General features: G+C 42.3%; 1 protein-coding gene across 5 annotated transcripts in view; it reads right to left on the reverse strand.

Moving 5' to 3' along the window:
• The window catches only part of LOC140480762 (enhancer of polycomb homolog 1-like), a 258,043-nt gene that overhangs the window by 61,832 nt on the left and 178,921 nt on the right, over window positions 1-17,290 (reverse strand). For all 5 annotated transcript variants that reach the window (XR_011961397.1, XM_072576103.1, XM_072576106.1 and 2 more), the window contains one exon: window positions 10,911-11,070. Coding sequence is in view for 4 of the 5 variants with exons in the window: in XM_072576103.1 (XP_072432204.1) it covers window positions 10,911-11,070 (160 nt within the window). In the remaining variant the exon portion in view is untranslated. The remainder of the gene's footprint in view (window positions 1-10,910; window positions 11,071-17,290) is intronic.

Here is a 17,290-nt window from a genome sequence, read left to right on the forward strand (position 1 = left end):
CTGCTCTATATCTTATGATGCTGGTGAATGATCACAAAACACAATGAATTTGATCTTAATTACTCTGGTAATTGTCAGCTTCAATAAATGAATGTAAAGTTGCACAAGTCACATTTTTGACAAACATTAATTGCAATGCAAACGTTTTATAAGAAATAATCGATGAATTACGAAACAATCCCATATACTTGACATGAAACGTCCAAGGTTCCAAAACCATAAAGGGAGTTCATTTTTAATATCAAAGAACCTTTATTTTAATTCAGGATCAGAGAAGCTCAACTTTTCAGAGCCGATTCCTAAAACTAGTGTTATTAAATCAATTATGAAAAATGGAATTACCAGCATTAATAGTTGGACATTATACAAATGGCTATCTACTTCAGAAATATATTTCCAAGTTACAATATCAATACAAAACATAGAAAGCACCCAAGTGTTTTCCAAAGTGCCTTCTGCATTATGAAATATGAAGACAATCCTTGGATGTGAAAAGTGGCAACATGCTGTGCTTAGTTCCCAACTTTCACCAACTTCACAAGTAGTAAACTCAACATTTGTACACTTTTATATTTGCAACCCAATTGTAAAACACAGACAAGGCATAAAATGGTTGACTTAGTCAAATTGACAGAACTATTAGGACATCATGCTCTAGCTGAGATTAATTACTGGTGAAACTGAATGATATGTGGAACAAAATTGCCAATGTTTTAGAAACTTGAACTGGGCACAAATTTGCCATCAGCAAGATTTCAGTATTCACAAGACGGTTGACAGACCAGGAAAAATCATCATAGGGATGTGGCAGGAATGTTTAAGGAGGACATTAAACATTAATAGTTATAAATCAGGAGGATACACTAGAGGGTTCTGGAACTAAATCTATTGTGCTTAAGAAATATGAAGTCAGAATTTGACTAGAGCATGGCATTAAGGAGCCCTTGTAAAACTAGAGTCACTGCGAAGTGAGAATATTTTCTGAGGATAGCCAGTGTTGAACATAACATGCAACTAATCAGATATGGAAGCAGTTTAAATCTAAATAGAGCATGACCTAAATAATATTCAGGCTTGGACCGACAAATGGAAAGTAACATTCATGCCACCGAAGTCCCAGACAGTGATCATCTCCAATTACAGATTAACCAAAACCAAAAGGAACTGCAGATGCTGTAAATCAGAAACAAAAACAAAGTTGCTGGAAAAGCTCAGCAGGGTCACGAGACCCAAAACATGAACTTTTGACTTCTCTTCACAGATGCTGCCAGACCTTGCTGTCTGCAAACACAACTTCTGTTTTTGTTATAGATTAACCAACCATTGTGCCATAATGGTTAATTGCAATATCAATACCCTGGGTGCTACCACTGATCAGAAACTGAACGAGCAACATAAATATCTGGCATGAGGGGCTAGGAATCCAGTATTAAGTAACTTACCCCTGAACTCCTGTCCATCACATCCCAAAGCAGGTCAGGAATGTGAATGGATACTTTCCACTTGCCAGGATGAATGCAGCTCAACATTACCCAGGACAAAGCAGCCTGGTGGACTGGTATCATATCTACAAACATTCCACTTCCTTCAAAACCTACATACAGTACCAGCAGTGTGTCAACAAAATTCAATGTAGAAATTCACTAAAGATTCTTAGATGCACCTATCAAAACCAAAGTTGTTATCTAGCAGGACAATGGAACAAATAGATGGGAACACCAAGACCTACAACACCTGATTTGGAAATATTTTGCTGTTCCTTCAGCATCGTTGAATCAACAGTCTGGATCTCCTTCCCTAACAGTGCTACACTGTACTTATACCAAAACAGAGGGCAGCCCACCACCACCACCTTCAAGGATAATTAGGGATGAGCAATAGGTGCTATCCCAGCCAGTGAATCCCACATCCCAAATAATTAAAAACAGAAAAAGATGGGGTGAGGAATCATTTTTCTAGGGTTTCATCTTTATTACACAGCTCCAAACAATGAGATATATAAAATTTGTGGAACACAAAGGTATGCAAAAGAACAGCAACATTTAGGGACTTCAAATTGCCTAATACAGACTGAGCAAGAGGAGCCCACATTAGGGATGGAAAGAAATTTCTCACGTGTACAAGGGAGCTTCCTTGATCAACATTCCTCGAGCCCAAAGATAGCACAGTATTAGATATGGTTATAGGAAACTAATTAAGTACAATATAATGCAATTCACATAATTATGAAGCGAAGAAAAACAACACTTAAGCAAATATCAAGAATAAAGTGGTTAGTTTGAGAAGACATTACGCCCAGCAAAAGCCCCAAAGGGATTTTTTTTATTCACCACTTCAGTTCAGGTTCTTTAGGTATGATCTAACCTTTGTAAAGTTGCGTTCTTCTCTCTCTGATCAGGTGAAATTTAAGTGTTTAATCACTATCTCTAATTTTAGACTTAAGTAAACATCCTGGTAACAGATTAATCTAATTGGCTTATAATATTTAATTACATAGTTTCTTGGTTTGTCTCCCTCACCTTTCTTAAATACTGGCATGAGTTACCACGTGAAACAATTTTCCAATTTAAACAAACTGTTCCCAAATAGAGAGAGAGAGAGAACTTTGGAAGATTATACTGAGTGTCCAACAGTCACTCCTCTTTTCTTTAAAATCTGGTACACCCAATCCCAAGCAGATTTTACAGTATTGAGGGCATAAGGAAGAGGTACTGCTGAAGCAATTTTGTACGAAGATGATCAAGTGTATTCACTTTCTTTTACAAGGAGTTATTCTATATAAATAGTATGGCAAAAACTCTAAGAATAAAACTCATTCCTTTTCCCAGGCAGTGAAGTGTAAGTACAGAGGAACCTCGATTATCTGAATATCGGATTATCCGAAGGAGATAGGAGGTCCCGATAGAAACATTATACCAAAGAGCCATTTCAACACCAATTGCATGCGTGTGTGAAGATGTCAGACAGGGCAGGGTTTGGACAAGGGGAGAGGGCTTGCACACTGCTGCCACCTACTCTCCTAAACGGAGAGCAGGCTGAGCAAGTGCCTCCTGTGTCAATCCCATTGAACTGATGGGGTGGGGGTGCGGAAGCCTTCAGCAATGCTGCAGGTCCCTTACACAAGTGTGTCTAGAACATAGAACATAGAACAATACAGCACAGAACAGGCCCTTCAGCTCACAATGTTGTGCTGACCACTGATCCTCATGTATGCACCCTCAAATTTCTGTGACCATATGCATGTCCAGTAGTCTCTTAAATGTCCCCAATGACCTTGCTTCCACAACTGCTGCTGGCAATGCATTCCATGCTCTCACAACTCTGTGTAAAGAACCCGCTTCTGACATCCCCGCTATACTTTCCCCCAACCAGCTTAAAACTATGACCCTTCGTGTTAGTCATTTGTACCCAGGGAAATAGTGTCGATAGCCAGAGACTATCTGTGCCTCTCATTATCTTGTATACCTCAATTAGGTCCCCTCTCCTCCTCCTTTTCTCCAATGAAAAAAGTCCAAGCTCAGTCAACCACTCTTCACAAGATAAGCCCTCCAGTCCAGGCAGCATCCTGGTAAACTTCCTCTGAACCCTCTCTAAAACATCCACATCTTTCCTATAATAGCGTGACCATAACTGGACGCAGTAATCCAAGTGCGGTCTAACCAAAGTTTTATAGAGCTGCAACAAGATCTCACGACTCAAACTCAATCCCCCTGTTAATGAAAGCCAAAACACCATATGCTTTCTTAACAACCTCTGCTCAGAAACAAACCCTGAGACAGAGAGAGGGAGCAAGGCAGGCAGAACGAGGAAAAAGGGAATGTCCAAACACTCAAGAGCCCCAGAGGAGAGGCAATGAATCAATTAACTGAATAATAAATTATCTGAATGAAATAGTGCCCGCCCATCTCGTTCAGAAAACTAGGTTTCGCAATATTGCTTGCAGTTAAAAGCAACCAACTAGTGTGCATGAAAGTTATACATTTAAAACAAATCTATGAAACATTTTACTTCAAATTAATTGGACATAACTTTCAAAACACTAATGAACTGAATGCATATGATTCAGATAATCAACTAGAATGCTGGCAGGTTTAGTCTGCATTCAGATACTGAAAAAAAACCTACGCAGCATGCATCAGAAATGTATTTATTACTACTTCTTTGACCTAATCTAAAATTTAAAACCATAAAGCCTTTACTTCAATCTGACTCTTAGTTCCCACTCTCTCATCATCATTTAGGGCCTGTTAATCCAGAGAGTCAGGTAATGTTCTGGGGGACCCAGATTCAAGTCACACCACAGGTAATGGAATTTGAGTTCGATGAAAATCTGGCATCAGGAGTCCACAAATCTGTTGTTCAATGTCAGAAAAAATTGCTAGCCTAGCCAGTGACACCTTCATCCAGTGAACGATTTTAAAAAATTAAATCATGTTGGTGCCAAGCACAGTTGTTTTCAATTAATACAAAAAAGCCCACCATGCTTGGAGATATAATCAGACAAATTAGGCATTTTGAATCAACATGTTCGCTACATGTGTTTTGGACAGATGGGGATTGAACCCTGATCCAATGGAAAGGAGTTAGCACTGTACCATCAACAACCCTAAAAGGTCAATGTCAGGAGTGGGACTTTGAATCCATACTCCTGGAAAAGGATGATTCACCAGGCTTCAACAAGGCAAGAGTTACATTTGTCAAAACTGGCACTCAGACAACTTGACAAGACGGCAGTTAAGGTTCCGCAAGATGTGAATCTAGAGGACTGTTTAATGGTGTACTCTAGACTGAATCCAATGTGTCCCCAACTCAAACAAAAGGTGCATGCTCGGCTGAAGAGGAGAAAAGGTGTGGGATGCGTTGGGCAGAGAAGTTAGGTTTAAGCAGAATCTTAGAAAAGGAAAAGTAATAAATAGTTTAGGAAAGCAATTCTAGAGAAGTGGCCCTGGACATAAAAATATATGGCTGCAGTGCATACTATCTATAGGAATATGTTTTTCAGCAAAGCTCTATAGTCACTTCATCAATACTGCCCACACTCACCACTGAACAAAAGCTGAATGAGAAGACCATTTTTCTCTTCATGCTGACTGGGCAGCTACAGTCATTCTTTAATTATCAGGAAGCCAAAGTTCTGGAACTCCTTACCCATCAGTGAAATGTTGAAAGATTAAATTGTACTCTAACATTACATTACATTAATGTTCAAAGGGTTAAACTGTGCTGACCTGGGTGGGGGCAACATTCATGCAGGAATGAGGATGACTCACTTAAATGTGGCCAGCCATTTACTACTACTCTCCTGCTATTATCAAGTTAAACTCTCATTCAGTCCTTTCCATTCAGAAATGCTTTCATGGCCATCCCCCAAAGCCAGGACATATCACACCTACATTGTCTTAGGGAATGACCGAGTCAGGAAACCATTTATACAATGATTCCTCAGTATTAGGGCATTTACATTTATTGCAGAGGATGACTTCACCTGAACATTGTACCTGGGGGCAGGGGAGTAGCCAATGCACTTGTAAGCATTGCCAACTGACCTATATAAAGGATGTAGGGCTTTTGCCCGAAATGTTGATTTCGAAGCTACTTGGATGCTGCCTGAACTGCTGTGCTCTTCCAGCACCATTAATCCAGAACCTATATAAAGGGGATGCGTTTTCTTTGTTCAGGGCCTCTTTGACTCGAGTTGCATGCCTGTGAAGAGTGTCATAGGGGTCACCTAGCTTGTACAGGTTTTAATAAACTAATTGCTTGCAGAAGCTATGTGTGCAAATTGCATCTCGTGTGTAAAACCTTGGGAAATGAACTTATCAGTATTGTTAAGAGTACCATCACCACATACATTGCAACAGTTCAAAAAGGCAGCCTAAGACCTTCAAAGAAAACTAGGCAAGCAAAATAAAATTACAACTGTGGCAGCAATATTTATACTCCATAAGCTAAAGCAAAATTATTGAAAACACAATCAGGAAACAGGAAGCAATTCAACCATGAATTCAGCAGCAAAAGAATAGGGACAAGGGCAAATTAGCTTACCCTAAAAAGTTAGGGAAGGCTTTCATGGCAATGGAGTATGCAATGTGTTAAAAGTTCAGTTGAAAGGGTGAATAGATAGTTGAGTGCAAAATGTCAAACAACCCAACACAAAGACTTGACGGTCAACAGAATTGTTAGAGTGTACAGATCTTGATGCGGAGGCTAAAAATGCCAATTTCACAATTTACTCCACAGTACTACTGCATTCAATATTTAATATCCAAATCATTGACAAACTCATCAGATATAGCCCAGAACATGAACAGGACAAAGCTAAGAACTCTTCACTTGTAGTGAGAGTGTGAAAATAACACCGAGGAAGCAATAGGTGAGTGAAATCAGAGGAAAAGACAAAAAGGATAGAATGAAAAAAAAGCAGAAAGACAAACGAAAAGAAAACCAGTGAAAGAGGAGAAAAGGAAAACCGCAGAGAGAAACAGCATAGAACATTTTGGGGGAGTTGCATGCAATTTCTTCTCACACACTGAAAAGATGTTAACCTCTGGAAATTATAATGAACATTTGCTCGAATTATCAGAAATAAGGATGGTCAGTTTGGGGAATGGGATCTATTTTTAGTGGAAAGAGAAAGCTGTAATGGAAGAAGTTTTCAAAATTATGAAGGCTATAAAAGGATATTTATTACAAAACTGGTTGCTTGGTTGAAGTGCCAAGAATGACCACAGAGACAAGAGTTTGGGCACACAATAGCCATAGTGATACTGAGCAAATCTAGCTGTAATGTTAGGTAGTGCAAAACATTTAAAAAAGCTCATGAATAACTTGCTTTGAATAACAAACCTTTACTGGAACCATCAACTTGTAGTGGGATGTTGCCTGGTGTGGGGGATTTTAGCTATGAAAAAAGGTTGGACAGACTGGCTTTCTTTTCACTGGAATGCAAGAAATTGATGGGCGACCTGATACAAGCTGAGAAGACTGGGAATGGCATGGATAGTGTGAAAAGTAGGAGACTTTTCCCAGGGTGGAGAGGGGTCAATTTCTAAGGGAAAAAGTGAGGACTGCAGATGCTGGAGATCAGAGCTTAAAAATGTGTTGCTGGAAAAGAGCAGCAGGTCAGGTAGCATCAAAGGAACAGGAGAATCAATGTTTCGGGCATAAACTCTTCTTCAGGAATGAGGAGGGTGTGCCAAGCAGGCTAAGATAAAAGGTAGGGAGGAGGGACTTGGGGGAGGGACGTTGGGAATACAATAGGTGGAAGGAGGTTAAGGTGAGGGCAATAGACCGGAGAGGTGGTGGGGGCGGAGGTCGGGAAGATGATTGCAGGTCAAGAAGGCGGTGCTGAGTCGGAGGGTTGGGACTGAGAAAAGGTGGGGGGAGGGGAAATGAGAAAGCTGGAGAAATCTGCATTCATCCCTTGTGGTTGGAAGGTTCCTAGGCAGAAGATGAGGCATCGTGTTGCCATGGTCTGGTGATGGAGGCGGCCACGGACCTGCATGTCCTTGGTAGAGTGGAAGGGGGAGTTAAAGTGTTCAGCCACGAGACGGTTGGGTTGGTTGGTTGGTGCGGGTGTCCCAGGGGTGTTCTCTGAAACGTTCCCCAAGAAGGCAACCTGCCTCCCCAATGTATAGGAGGCCACATCAGATGCAGTAAATGGTGTGTGTGTGGAGGTGCAGGTGAATTTCTGATGGATGTGGAAGGATCCCTTGGGGTCTTGGGGGGGGAAAAAGTGTGTCCACCTGGACACTGCGTGCTGGCCTCTTAAATGCCCTCAATCTCTTCATAGCCAACTGCCGCCATGACATTGACCGCCTCAACCTGTCCACCCCTCTCACCCACTCCAACCTCTCACCCTCGCAACGTGCAGCCCTCCACTCCAACCCCAACCCCAACCTCACCATCAAACCGACAGACAAGGGAAGCGTGGTGGTAGCTTGGCACACCGATCTTTATATTGCTGAGGCTAAATGCCAGCTTGCGGACACCTTCTCCTACTGCCCCCTTGACCATGACCCTACCTCCCACCACCAAACCATCATCTCCCAGACCATCCATAACCTCATCACCTCAGGGAATCTCCCATCCACTGCCTCCAACCTTAGTCCCACAACCACGCACCGGCCATTTCTACCTCCTGCCCAAAATCCACAAGACTGACTGCCCCGGCCGACTCATCGTCTCAGCCTGCTCCTGCCTCACCGAACTTATTTCTGCATACCTGTCCCCCTTAGTCCAAGAACTCCCCACCTACGTTCGAGACACCACCCACACCCGCCACCTCATCCATGATTTTCGCTTCCCCGGCCCCCAACGCCTTATCTTCACCATGGACATCCGTCCCTATACACCTCCACCCCCCCCATCACGAAGGCCTCAAAGCCCTCCGCTTCTTCCTTTCCCGCCGAACCAACCAGTATCCTTCCACTGACACACTTCAACTGACTGAACTGGTCCTCACTCTGAGGAACTTCTCTTTCCAATCCTCCCACTTCCTCCAAACCAAAGGAGGAGCCATGGGCACCTGCATGGGCCCCAGCTATGCCTGCCTCTTCGTTGGATATGTGGAACAGTCCATCTTCCGCAGCTACACTGGAACCAGCCCCCACTTTTTCCTCCGCTACATCGATGACTGTATCGGCGCTACCTTGTGCTCCCACGAGGAGGATGAACAGTTCATCCACTTTATTAACACCTTCCACCCCGACCTCAAATTTACCTGAACCATCTCAGACGACTCCTTCCCCTTCCTAGATATCTCTATTTTATTCTTGGACGACCGACTCAACATGGACATTTACTATAAACCGACTGACTCCCACAGCTACCTAGATTACACTTCCTCCCATCCTGCTCCCTGTAAAAGGGCCATCCCATATTCCCAATTCCTTCGCCTTCGCCGCATCTGCTCCCAGGACGAACAATTCCAATATTGAATAACCAGATGGCCGCCTCCTTCAACGACCGCAATTTCCCCTCAGACGTGGTTGACGATGCTCTCCACCACATCTCCTCCGCCTTTGAACCCCACCCCTCCAATCGCCACCAGGACAGAACCCCACTGGTCCTCACCTACCACCCCAACCTCCAGATACATCGTATCATCAGTCATCATTTCCACCACCTTCAAACAGACCCCACCACAGAGGATATATTTCCCTCCCCACCCCTATCAGCGTTCCGGAAAGACCACTCCCTCGTGAGATCCACAACCCAACCCAACCTCTACTCCCGGCACTTTCCCCTGCAACCACAAGAAATGCAAAACTTGCGCCCACACCACCCTCCTCATTTCCCTCCAAGGCCCCAAGAGATCCTTCCATATCCATCAGAAATTCACCTGGACCTCCACACACACACCATTTACTGCATCCACTGCGGCCTCCTATACATTGGGGAGACAGGCCGCCTACTTGCGGAACGTTTCAGAGAACACCTCTGGGACACCCGCACCAACCAACCCAACCACACCGTGGCTGAACACTAACTCCCCCTCCCACTCTGCCAAGGACATGCAGGCCCTTAGCCGCCTCCATCGCCAGACCATGGCAACACGACGCCTGGAGGAAGAGCGCCTCATCTTCCGCCTAGGAACCCTCCGACCACAAGGGGTGAATGCAGATTTCTCCAGCTTTCTCATTTCCCCTCCCCCAACCTTTTCAGTCCCAACCCTCAGACTCAGCACCGCCTTCTTGACCTGCAATCTTCTTCCTGACCTCTCTGCCCCACCCCCTCTGCAGCCTATCGCCCTCACCTTAACCTCCTTCCACCTATCGTATTCCCAACATCCCTCCCCCAAGTCCCTCCTCCCTACCTTTTATCTTAGCCTGCTTGGCACACCCTCATTCCTGAAGAATGGCTTATGCCCAAAACGTCGATTCTCCTATTCCTTTGATGCTGCCTGACCTGCTGCGCTTTTCCAGCAAAACATTTTTAAGCTCAATTTCTAAAGGGACAAAGGTTCAAGGTGTCGGGAGGAAAGAAGTTTAAAAGAATGTGCGAAGCTCATTTTTCACACAAAGGGTGGTGACTACCTGGAACACGCTGCCAGAGGTGATGGTAGAAGCAGACAATAGCAGCATTCAACAAACATCTGGACAAATAATGAGAATAGAGGGAATGGATCCTGTAAGTGAAGAAAGTTTTTGTATGGAAGGGCAAAACGTGTTAGCCCAGACTTAGGAGGGTCAAAGGGTCCTGTGCTGCACTCTTCTGTTTTCTTAAATTTATTCATAATGACTACTTCTCGATATCCTGCTTATTTACTGCTGCTAACACATATGGACTTCAGACAAGAGTAGATTCACACTCAATGATCGCCTTGTTCAATGCATGACGGGCACACGAAGCAGATTAATATGGTTCTGTACAGCAGCCTGTGTCCCTATCATCAGGAGGCAGAAGTTATTAGAGAGGAGCCAAGTTTCATTTGATGGTTCCATTTAATCATTATGTCTCTTTCCTATCAGAAAGATGTTGTGAAACTTGAAAGGGTTCAGAAAAGATTTACAAGGATGTTGCCAGGGTTGGAGGATTTCAGCTATAGGGAGAGGCTGAATAGGCTGGGGCTGTTTTCCTTGGAGCATTGGAGGCGGAGGGGTGACCTTATAGAAGTTTATAAAATCATGAGGGGCATGGATAGGGTAAATAGACAAAGTCTTTGCCCTGGGCTGAGGGAGCCCATACGCTTCGGTGAGAAGGGAAAGACATAAAAGAGCTGCCAGAGGAAGGGTTTAAGCGGGATATGGGCCAAGTGTTGGCAAATGGGACTAGATTAGGTTGGGATATGTAGTCGGCATGGATGAGCTGGACTGAAGGGTCTGTTTCCATGCTGTACATTTCTATGACTCATCTGATCTTGGAAATACTGCATACTCTTGCTTAAAAATTCCAGTTTTAATACTCACGCTGTATGTGAATAAGCTGCTTTGGCATCTTGAACTCCCCACTGTAGACAGATTCATAGTAGGCAATATTGCTTTCTGCCTCTGGGACAGGAATAACCATGTTATCCCGCTTCTCTCCATAAACCTGTTGTGCTGAAATTGCCCGCTGGAGATGGTGCTCCTGAAAAAGGGTGAAGAAAAATTTATTAACGCATAGTAAAACTTGTTAATGAGATATCACTTCTGGGACAACAGCATCTTTCAAACCAAAACTTGTACTGGCTCGTAAAGTCAGGCTTTTATTGGCAATTATGCAATATATCCTATAACACCTCACATTTGTGGAATCTGTTTAACTATAAATCAGATCCAATACAGTAAATCAATAAAACAAATCTCCAAACCACTATGGGGGTGGAGGCTATTAAATGGGAATCGGGGAAAATAAACTTGTCAAATTCCTGAACATTTCCTTAATCTCTCACTACATAAGTGGGCAGGACTGCAATTTGTTCAGTGACAAGGAAAGTGCATCCAATATCAGTTAAATTCGATCCCCCCACTGGCAGTGCAAAAGAGTAAAATGACTTTCCAACTCTTTTTCAATGCAAGGAATTGGGTCCTTCAGAGATACAATGTCATGAAAAACTTTACACTCTGTCCAAGTGACAATATTCAGTTGGAAGCACCAGAATCCCCCAGTGATTGCATTTGCAAATGAAGTATTCCACATGGAGGAGGTGATCAAACAATAATCTTGAATGGGAATGATCAATATCCTCTGCCATAATAGATACTGTTAAATCCTTCCAATTTCTAGACACCCAGAAGTAATATTAGACCAGACATATCTGAACATTTTTCAGCTGAGCAACTACCTGGCAAGCAAAAGGCTGACAAATCTTGAAATGTAACTAAGCCAAATACTTTTGATATTTAACGTTCTCAAAAATTCAAAATATTACAGAAAATTACAGAAATTACTTCAGATAATTACTTCCTTAGACAATACACTTATAACATATACTAAAATGTTTAGCAAGCATTGGTACTTAAGACATCCTTCACAGTGTTGGTTTGTTTGTAATGCAATTATTTTTGGAAGGTTTACATTTTCATGCAAAGTGGGAACTGAGTATTAATTGGATATTTAAGTACGATTTTCTTCTACAGAGTTAAACTCAGATTACTAAATTGGTGCATCACTACATGGAAAAGTTAATATTGTTTTAACTTGCCTTCACTTTGCTCAAACAACAAACTCAAGCACCTGGCAACAACATCTACAAGGTGTACAAAACAAAATTTAAAAGATGTACTGAGGGTCTTAATTCAAGAGAAATAAATATGTATCACTACTGCTGCCAGTCATTTTGCTTATGTCAATTTCAAACACTTCAAATCAGGACAGAAATAACATTTAAAAACAGTCATTTTACAGAATATTAGCAAAGCAGTGCTCGGTTTCTGTAACATGTCAAACTGAAACAATGTTGGTTCATAACATTACAAAGTGGAACTTGGCCATTCGATTTATATTTACTCTCTTCTAGGTAAACACAAGGTGACGCAGGACTTTTTTCAACTTGGGGTTTGGGGAAGTCAGTCACCCACTTGCAATGCACAAGGTGGTTTCACAGTGTCCGCCATAAGTAAAATTCTGGCTACAGTACATTCCTGAGGCGCTCAGTGAAAGACAGCAATGCCTTTGCACCCTTCTAGAAGGCAACAAGAGCTGGAAAAAAAAATCTGCACAATGTAACTCAGAAGAACTAAAAAGGAGTCAGGAATACCATAACCTTTTTCAATAATTGCCTGATAGCCATTTAGCCAACTTAGGTAAAGGAGAGATAGTGGTACAGTGGTACTGTGCCAGCACTATTAATCCAGGAGCCGAGGCTATTGCTTTGGAGCAAAAGGTTCAAAATGCAATGGATAGATTTTAAATTCAATGAATGTAATCTGGCATACAAAACTCATTTCAGTAATGGAGTAAACAATGGCCATTAATTGCTGTGAAAATCCACCTGGTTCACTCGTACCTTACTTGGTCTTATCTATATTTGATTCCAGACCCACAATAATGTGGTTACCTCTTAATTGCCTCCTAAAATGATGTCACAAATCATTCAGTTCTCTGTTGAAGTGCAATGAGGGACAGGCAACAAAATACTGGACTGCAAGCAATGCTTTGAAAGAATTTTGAAAAGACCAACTTTATTCGATCTTTTCAGTTTTCAGACAGCATAAATTATTCTATCTTTCTCCAGACATCTTGTATTTCTTTATTGCTTCCTTTGATTAAGCACCAATTCATCATTCAACCTTTTCTGATTTTCATCCAATCAGACCATTTATGCTCTTACTGCACCCATCACCACCCCCATCTCTCTTCACATGCAATAAGACCATTATACAGGAGCAGAATTAGGCCACTTGGCCCATCATGTCTGCCCCACCAATTCATCATGGCTGATATGGATCTTGACACCATCCTTCTGGCTTCTCCTTGTAACTTTTGATCCCCTTAAATCAAGAACTTATCCATCTGTCTTAAATACATTCAACAACTTAGCCTCCACAGCCTTCTGTGGCAACGTGCTCCAAAAGATTCACCACCCTCTGGCTGAAGAAATTCCTCATCTCTGTTCTGATAGGGTTGCGCCCTCGGGTCCTAGTTTCTTCTAGAAGTGGAAACAGTTTCTCCATGTTGTTTCTAGCCAGGCCTCTCGGTATTCTCCAAGTTTCATTTCTCCACTCCCACCACCTCCATTCTTGTAAACTAAGAGTAGAGACCCAGAATCCTCTGCTCAAAAGACAGAACCCAGATCCCTAGGATCAGTCTTGTAAATCACCTCTGGACACCCCTCCAATGCCAGCACACTTTACCTTAGATAGGAGTCCCAAAACTGCTTTCAATATTCCAAATGTGGTCTGACCAGACCCTTATATAGCCTCAGCAGTACATCCGTGCTTCTGTATTCTAGCCCTCACAAAATGAATGCGAAGATTGCATTTGCCTTCCTAACTGCCAAGTGTACCTGCATATTAGCCTTAAGAAAATCCTGAAAGTCCCATTGTGATTTAGATTTCTGAAGCCAATTTAGAAAACAGTCCTCTCCTCAATTCTTCCTTCAAGAGTGCACAACCACATGCTCTCACATTGTATGCCATCTGCTGCCACTTTGCTTCTCTCCTAGTTAATATTAACCTTGAAGGTGTTGCCAATGGAGTGGTTTAATCTCACCAGTCACTTTTGGTTCCATTGAGTAATTTAACATATCAAGTTGGACAGCTATTGCAAATTGTGTTAAGAAAGTTATTTGTTTCACCTGGAAAAGTGACCAGTGTCCATGATTATTGGACTGATTAACGTTTTTGTCCTGCAGCTCCATTTATTTTCTGGAAACACGTCCAATTCCTTCTGCAGCCTATCCACTTCCTCAACAAGACACCTATCTTGCTGTTACCTGCAAACTCAGCAAGAAGGCCCCAAGTTCCTGCTTCCTGATCGTTAATGCACAACTTGGAAATATTATGCACTTTTGAGGAGAATAGTGCAGAACCTCAGAAGGGCATAAGAAGGTTGATGCAATGACCAGACAATTGGCAGATGAAATGTAATGCAGTGAAGATCTGATTCATTTTGACAGGAAGGACACTAGACAGAATAAGATAAAGGATACAATTCCAAATGGCACATAGGAGCTGAGATATATAAGTCATTAAACGTGGCAGGACCAGATCAGAGAACATTTATGAAATAATACAGCGCCCTAGCTTCACAACAAGGTCTACACCATCACCCATCTTTAGTATCCTCTGCAAACTTAGCAACAATATAGTCAGTTCCTTTGACCAGATCATTAATATGTAACTGGAAGAGTTGTGGTCCCAATACTAACCCCTACTGAACAACACTAATTACTGGCAGTCATCCCGAAAGAGATCCCTTTATCCCCATTCTCTACCTTCAGCCTGTCAGCCAATCCTCTATCCATGACATCACTTTGCCCCTAACACCATGGGCTCTTAACTGATTGACAAGGTGCTGAATAGGTGTCTCCTCAAAGGGCTTTCAGAATTAAAATAAATCTCACTCACTGGCTCTCCATTGTCTAACTTGCTCATTACCTCAAAAGAATTCCAACAGATTTGTCAGGTCTAACCTCCCCTTGATGAAGCTGTGCTTAATCAAACTTATTTTGCTATGCACTTCAAGATATTCTGCAATTCCATCCTTAATAACAGACTCTAAAATCTTACCGAGTATGGTCAGGTTAGCTGACCTATAGATTCCAGTCTTCTGCCTCCCTTCCTTCCTAAACAAGGGTGTTAACTTAGCCATTTTCAAGCGTCCTCACTCCACTGATTCTTGAATGATTATTAATGCCTCCACAATCTGTTATGTTTAGAACCTCTGGGTGTAGTCCATCTAGTCCAGGTGATATATGCAACTTCAGACACCTCAGCTCCTCAGTACCTTCACTTCAGGTGATAGCCACTACAATCTTCTTTCGTATTACTAACTAGCTTACACCCAGTAATATTACGTTCAGCTATTGTCATCCTCTGCAGGTTTTGAAAGGTATCCCAATCCTCTGACTTCACACTAAATGTCACCATAATATGCTGTCCCCCAACTTCCCTAGTCAGCCACTGTTGTCTCATTCTCCTCTTAATGTTTCATCCTTGGGATGATCTTCTGTGCTTCCCAAATTATTCCTGAAACTCCCATTGTGAAGGGACTATTTCTGTGGGCGGCACAGTGGTTAGCACTGCTGCCTCACAGCGCCAGAGACCCGGGTTCAATTCCCACCTCAGGTGATTCCCGTTTCTGCGTGGGTTTCCCCCGCGTGCTCCGGTTTCCTCCCACAGTCCAAAAATGTGCAGATTAAATGAATTGGCCATGCTAAATTGCCTGTGTTAGGTGAAGGGATAAATGTAGGGGAATGGGTCTGGGTGGGTTGTGCTTCAGCAGGGCGGTGTGGGCTTGTTGGGTTAAAGGGCCTGTTTCCACACTAAGTAATCTAATCTAATCAAATCATGCCTCTAAGCTCCCATCCAATCAATGCTAGCCAGCCCCTCTCTCGTACCTTTGTAGTTATAGTCAATTTTAATAGCTCCCTAATCAAATTTGCCTCAAGCTTGCTGGCTGTCAGACTCTTATGAATAAGCTGGTAGTGCCATCTAGGTGGCTATCATGGAAGGATAAAAAAAAAGGAGAGAATGACATATTAAAGAGTTAATTTGCTATACTGACCTGCAGGAAAGGGGATGTTCCAAGGCTAGATGGGATGGCCTTGACTTACAGGTAGATTGTAAGGAATTTACATTCCCATCCCTTGCCATTCAGAGCTACTTACATCACCTAGTTATTTAGAGTAAAAGAACTGCATCATCCCCCTATTCAAAATCAGTAAGAACATTGCAGCTGGAATTTTGACTACTCCCTATAGTTTAAAAAAACGATTCACAACAAATTTGACCATTAAGGGATGATTTACATTGACACACCATTTCCAGAAAATGAAACACTGTATGGTGTCTTGAGTGGCATGTGATGGTGGGGTAATGGTTGGGGATTGTCTTGTGGACATAACTGACTGTGATGTAAAGATTTTGTATAAAAAGGGAGAACTGTTCCTTTGTTCAGAAAGGCCTCTCGGCACGCTTCACAAGAGAGGTGAAGAATGTTCAGAGTTTTTCCACAGCTTGTACCGTATTTACTTAATAAAGTTTGGTTGTTGTTCACAGAAGTTGGCATATTGCAGTTGCATCAAGTCTCTAAGAATCTCAGGAAAAAAAGTTACTAACTTTTTAAAAACTTGCATAAAAAGATTTTGTATAAAAGGACTTTCCTTTGTTCAGAGATCCCTTGACATGGCTTCGCAAGCATTACGAAGTGTGCTAAAGCATTCCACCAGAAAGCTAGTTAATGTACTGTGCTTAATAAAATTTTGGTTGTTCACAGAAATTGGCATCTGCAGTTGTGTCAAGTATGTAAGAATCTCAGGAAAAAAACCCTAACAATTGCAATATTACCAAATCTGCAATTGCCTGTTCCCTAGTGGGCTCTACCATGACCTGCTTCAAAAAGCCTTTCAGAGACATTCCAGAAATTTCTTTTCCTGGGATGCCCTAACCTGATTTTCCCAGCCTACCTGCATATTGAAGTCCACCATGATTAATGTACTAGTACCTTACTTCCATGCCTTTTCTATTTTGAGCCCCATATCCTCATTACTACTCAGAGACCGATACGCAATTCCCACGAGTCCAATTTACCTTTGCAGTTCCTCAACTCTATCCACATAGATTCTGCAACTTCAGACCCTATATTGCTTCTTGCTATTCAATTTCTTAAGGTGGCAATCCCACTCCCTGCCTGTCTTTTTGAT

The sequence above is a fragment of the Chiloscyllium punctatum genome, chromosome 8 (genome assembly GCF_047496795.1).
Source record: "Chiloscyllium punctatum isolate Juve2018m chromosome 8, sChiPun1.3, whole genome shotgun sequence".
Taxonomy (NCBI): Eukaryota; Metazoa; Chordata; class Chondrichthyes; order Orectolobiformes; family Hemiscylliidae; genus Chiloscyllium; species Chiloscyllium punctatum.